At 42.0% G+C, this 5,033-nt stretch overlaps 1 protein-coding gene across 1 annotated transcript; it reads left to right on the forward strand.

Annotated features, from left to right (window-relative positions):
- The first annotated feature begins 286 nt into the window (after positions 1-286).
- On the forward strand, positions 287-4,131 carry SOSTDC1 (sclerostin domain containing 1). Its single transcript, XM_072851469.1, has 2 exons — positions 287-616; positions 2,816-4,131. Exons 1-2 carry the CDS (start codon positions 412-414, stop codon positions 3,229-3,231), a joined length of 621 nt encoding a protein of 206 aa, XP_072707570.1. The 5' UTR covers positions 287-411; the 3' UTR covers positions 3,232-4,131.
- The last annotated feature ends 902 nt before the right edge of the window (positions 4,132-5,033 follow it).

Raw genomic sequence — 5,033 nt, forward strand, 5'->3', positions numbered from 1 at the left:
ATTCTGACACTGTTAGTCACATCACACAAAAATGCCAGGCATGCAGGGCCACACGGAACGGCAGGGCAGAGCCGGCAGCCTCTACGTCTCAGCCAGAATGCTGCTGTGTGGTGCCTAAGAGTTTTCTGATACCCTCAAAAGCCCCAAATAGGAATCCTGCAATTAGTGCATCTAACTCCTCCTTTACTGCAGTCTTCTCTCCTATTGGTAAAAGGTCCTCACAGGCTCATGTAGGGATCCCACCCCTTTTGTGGGTTTTCATTCTGAAGCTATCCACAACTTTACACCTGAATGAATGCCAAGCCTCTCTGAATATATAAGGGAAACCTTCAAGAGCAATTTCAGAGTTACCCAGAAGAAGCAGAAGAAAAAGATTTCATCCAGCTCTGTCAGACAGAGACTGAACCAACCATGCTTCTCCCTGCCATTCACTTCTACGGCTTTCTCCTAGCTTGCATCTTCACGAGAAGCTACTTGGCTTTCAAGAACGATGCCACAGAGATACTTTATTCACACGTTGTTAAACCTGCTGCAGCGAGCCCAAGCAGCAATAGCACGTTGAATCAAGCCAGGAATGGAGGCAGGCACTACACCGGCACTGGATCCGACCGTAACAGTGAGTATCCCACCGGCGGCACTTGCACCGCGCCCGGCAGCCCCTCCGGCCCGGCCCCGGGAGCGCGGCCCCGGCCGCAGCCGCGGCGCCGCTGCAGCGCGCTTCGCCCCCCCAGCGCGGCGCTGGAGGGAACCGGCGCCGCGGGGAAGCCGGGCCAAGGGAAGATGCTGCCGGTTCCCGGCTGCGATCGGCCTCGCCGGGCGGCCCCCCAGCACGCCTCCCTCCCCCGTGCGAGTCCCGTCGGACCGGCTCTCTCGGGCAGGTTACTTCCTGAGGGAGGTTCATCCAGGAACGCCGGGTTTTATGGGTTATCCGGCAGGCAGCAAGATAAAGGAAAAGGAGCGAGAGGCATTTGCAAAGCGCTCGCTTTCTTGACTCACCTTCCCACTGTGGGCAGGGGAGGTGTCTGGGCTACTTTTCAAATGCAGTAAAAAACTCTGAATTTTGTTCCCGCTTTTAGTTTTACTTCCTGCTGTAGCACTTACCTGCTTAACACCTCCAGCAAAAGTAAACAAATCAGCTCATAATTTACCTATGATCTCTGCTCTAACTTGCCTTTTTATATCTAGTCTTTTCCTGCTGAGTTTTATGTATATATGTCAGATACATGGGGATCTGGAAACCTTTTGCTGACTTTATCTGTTCCCTCCCCTGCCCGCCTCCTTAAAATGAAAGAAATCCAAACAGACAGACACATACACCCACCAACCCACCCACAACGATTCGGTAAAAATAGCGTCATCCCTGGAAAGTGAAGGCAAAAAGTGACACTGATACCTTCCAGCTAAGCCAGGTGTGTCAGCTTCTATGAATGCTAAGGGTTTAAGTGCACAGGAAACATCTCATCATTATGAGATTACTGGAGCAGCCCAGTAGGTATTAATCGTCAATGAGCTGTCACTGGAGAAAAGCTGAGCCAGGAAAGACATAAAAACAGAAGGAGAGACAAACTCAAATCTGTGGCCAGCTGCTCCCAGGTACATTCCTGAGTGCAGCTGCAGGTAGGCAAGCTTGAATCTTTTCTGCAAGGTAGGCAGGAGAACAGCCCTGCAAACAGTCCCTCGGATCAGCCTGCAGATTTACACTCCCTCTGACTGCCCATCCTGAGACACGGGGGACCGGGTGAAGTAATCTTAACGCAGTGTCTCTTTTCAGAACTTGCTTCCAAAAATCCAAGTAGAAACAGAAGCAGCCTGTAGCTGTGATATGTAGATGTACCTTCAAAGCCTTTTATGATTCACTCTAAAATGTTTCTAGTAATTACTTCTATTTTAAAGGCGTTAGTTAATTGCATTGTGTGTAGAATCTGCGCCGTAATTGTCCTTCAGAAAGAGGGAGAGCATAGCCAGTAAAGATTGCTTATTAAAATTAAGAGCACTGTGGGCGTTTATTTCAAAGTGTAATTACTGAAATAAACAGTTGTGTTTATTGCAGGGTGCAGAGCTGCACATACAGGCGGGTACAAACATGCCTGTATGAGAAGCTCTGCATGTTGATTCTGTGTCAGTTGCCTGAGAGAATTTGCAGGATCCTCTATGTTACATATACTATAAAGACTACTACAGATGCAAAGATGGTGTCACCCTGAGGGCAAAACGACCACTCTGAAATCGTTACTGCTAATCATTCAAACTTTGCATGCAGAACACCATTCCCTGATAACTTCAGCTGTTATCACTTCTGCAGTATCTGTGTTCAGAGCAGCAGTGCTCATGAGAGAGACAGGCCACTGTAACCGTGGAATGAGAAGAGACACACTATTTCAAATTCATTTAAAAGCATATAAACAGTTTCCAAAGCACTATTTTCCCCCTTGCTAATGATCCAACATAATTGTTGTAAACATCACAGAGCAGATTCCCCAGACTGAGAACAAGCAGGAAACATTTCTTCCCTTGGGGCATTTTTTCTCTTCTAAAAGGTATGTCCCTGAGAAGAAGAATAGAGAATAAAATTGCCTCTTCTACCACAGCTGCTGAAGTGCATATCATTATGATTTCTTTATGCTGTGGTAATACCCAGAGATACCATCAGCACTTGAGGCCCTTGTGATGGGGGACACAACAGTAAAGAGATGTCCTGTAAAGATTACAGCCTACTTTAACTTCTGCAAAACATAGCTTGTTAATGTGAAAATGACTGGTTAAGGAAATCTCTCCACTCTGAATCTCAGTGTTTATTATTCTGTGCATTCTGCAGATCGTGTTCAAGTTGGCTGCCGGGAACTGAGATCCACCAAGTACATTTCAGATGGCCAGTGCACCAGCATCAACCCACTGAAGGAGCTGGTGTGTGCTGGTGAATGCCTCCCTTTGCCACTGCTCCCCAACTGGATTGGAGGAGGTTATGGAACCAAGTACTGGAGCAGGCGGAGCTCGCAAGAGTGGAGATGTGTCAATGACAAAACTCGCACCCAGAGGATCCAGCTTCAGTGCCAGGATGGAAGTATAAGAACCTACAAAATAACTGTGGTCACAGCCTGCAAGTGCAAGCGATACACCAGGCAGCACAATGAGTCCAGCCACAACTTTGAGGGAACCTCTCAAGCAAAACCTATCCAGCATCACAAAGAGAGGAAAAGAGCCACTAAATCCAGCAAACACAGTACAAGTTAGAAGTCAGACATTCTCTCCTCTCTCATTTCCCTCTCCTCCTGCCAAAATTGAACTCACCTGTAACCATTTGCTTTACCGTTCTGACTGCTTAAAGACAAGTCTGCCATTGCTGTGTTCACAGTTGACGCTACATGCTTATTGCTTTGGCCAAAATCAAAAGGGGCATTCTCAGCATATGGACCTTTTGGGTGATTTTCCAAATGCTCAAGATGGGGAATAACACAAGCCTTCCAAACCCACACTATAGACTTTTACATTTTCTCCAGCCATGGAGGCAAAGAAAATTTGCCATAAATATTCACTGAAGTCTATTTTGTAAAAAGATGCTTTGTTGTGTGTTTTAATGAGAACAGTTAATTATCACATCTATTGCCTTCTATATCATGTTTTATGAACTTCTAACAACAGCTTAAAAATACAACACCTAGTATCTGCTTTCAGATTCATTCTAAAAAAAAATGCCTTGCATGCTGATCTTTCTCTTATCTCAGTATACCAAAAATTAAAATATGCATGGCAGCAATCAAAAAGTAAAGCTGAACAAACTATTTATTTGTTGTTGTAATTATTTAATGAGCTTTTATGTGTGTTATTTCCCTCCAAAATGTTCTTATGTTTATAGCTTTTCTCATGTATCAAAGTATTTTCCTATGATTTGTGGCTGGATTAGAACATACGTTTTGTAGATAATGTAAAATAGACACTTTAGCATTCTTGGTATATATATTTTCATTTTGAACACTCATAGACTTAGGTGTTATTTTGAAGTAGCAACATAAAAATTGTTTTTTCATTCTCCACTCTGTATTATTTTTGTTTAAAAGTGTGCAATCAAAAGAAAGATATGATGACTTCCTTTCAAATTCATTGGTTTCTTTCTTTTTTTTTTACAAAAATAAACACTGCTAAAAACTGTATTGTCTGTCTCTATATATTGAAATGCACACATTTTAATCAGTCACAACATTTAATCTTAAAAAGTGGGAGAACATTATTTGGTTAAAAAAGATCTATCCATTATATTTAAAATTAAAACAATCTTTCTGTGGATTCTTTTTGGATGTAAAAATCTTCTATGGCCATTTAACAGATGGTGCTTATTAATGTTCCAAGCCGGGTTCTTATTTAACAATTCTCAAGTTGTACATTGCAGAAGAAGCATATATTTGGGAAGTTTTACAAGCTAGTAAGACACCACAATTTTTTTTCTTTTCATTAGTGATGATCAAGTCAAAGACTAATGATAAAAATAACATGCAGTTTCATCTTTCCCATAAAGCCAATAGAATCCTGCACCTTATCCACAAATTCTTGTAGAATGTACCAGGAAATACACAGTGAGCAATCTACCTTTCAACACATAGTCTATGAATCACCTGTTCTTAATCTTTCAAACTATATTGAAAAACTATGGGCAAGATTTCATCACAGGATTCTGCTGTTCTTAAATCATTAACTTTTACAACCCATTTGCACCCAAATAAAAGATTACACAAGAAGAGAGTAATGAAAAGTCTTGCCTGATAAGGTCTCACATAAGCTCTCTTTGACCTTCTCTTTATCTCATTCCATTTTGTATTTTAATTCCACAAGATACATCATGAAGTTCTTGGCAGAAATCTTCCTCGGGTATTAATGTAGAACTGTTTGAAAATCACTGCTACTGCTTGACCTACTGAATCCTAAATTTTATTGGAAACATTTAATGATTTTTCCTCAAAACTACTTTCAGGAATTATCTTTAAAATCTGCTATATGTAAGAAAGATATATACTTTTTTTTTTTTCAATTTTAAGTGATCT

Source organism: Ciconia boyciana, chromosome 2 (genome assembly GCF_034638445.1).
Source record: "Ciconia boyciana chromosome 2, ASM3463844v1, whole genome shotgun sequence".
In the NCBI taxonomy this organism is placed as follows: domain Eukaryota; kingdom Metazoa; phylum Chordata; class Aves; order Ciconiiformes; family Ciconiidae; genus Ciconia; species Ciconia boyciana.

What these genes read in the sequence shown, in the direction of transcription:
- SOSTDC1 (XM_072851469.1), top strand. Translation starts at nt 412, where the DNA reads ATGCTTCTCCCTGCCATTCACTTCTACGGCTTTCTCCTAGCTTGCATC. An exon ending in CACTGGATCCGACCGTAACA is followed by an intron (nt 617 to 2,815) that starts GTGAGTATCCCA and finishes TGCATTCTGCAG; the next exon opens with ATCGTGTTCAAGTTGGCTGC.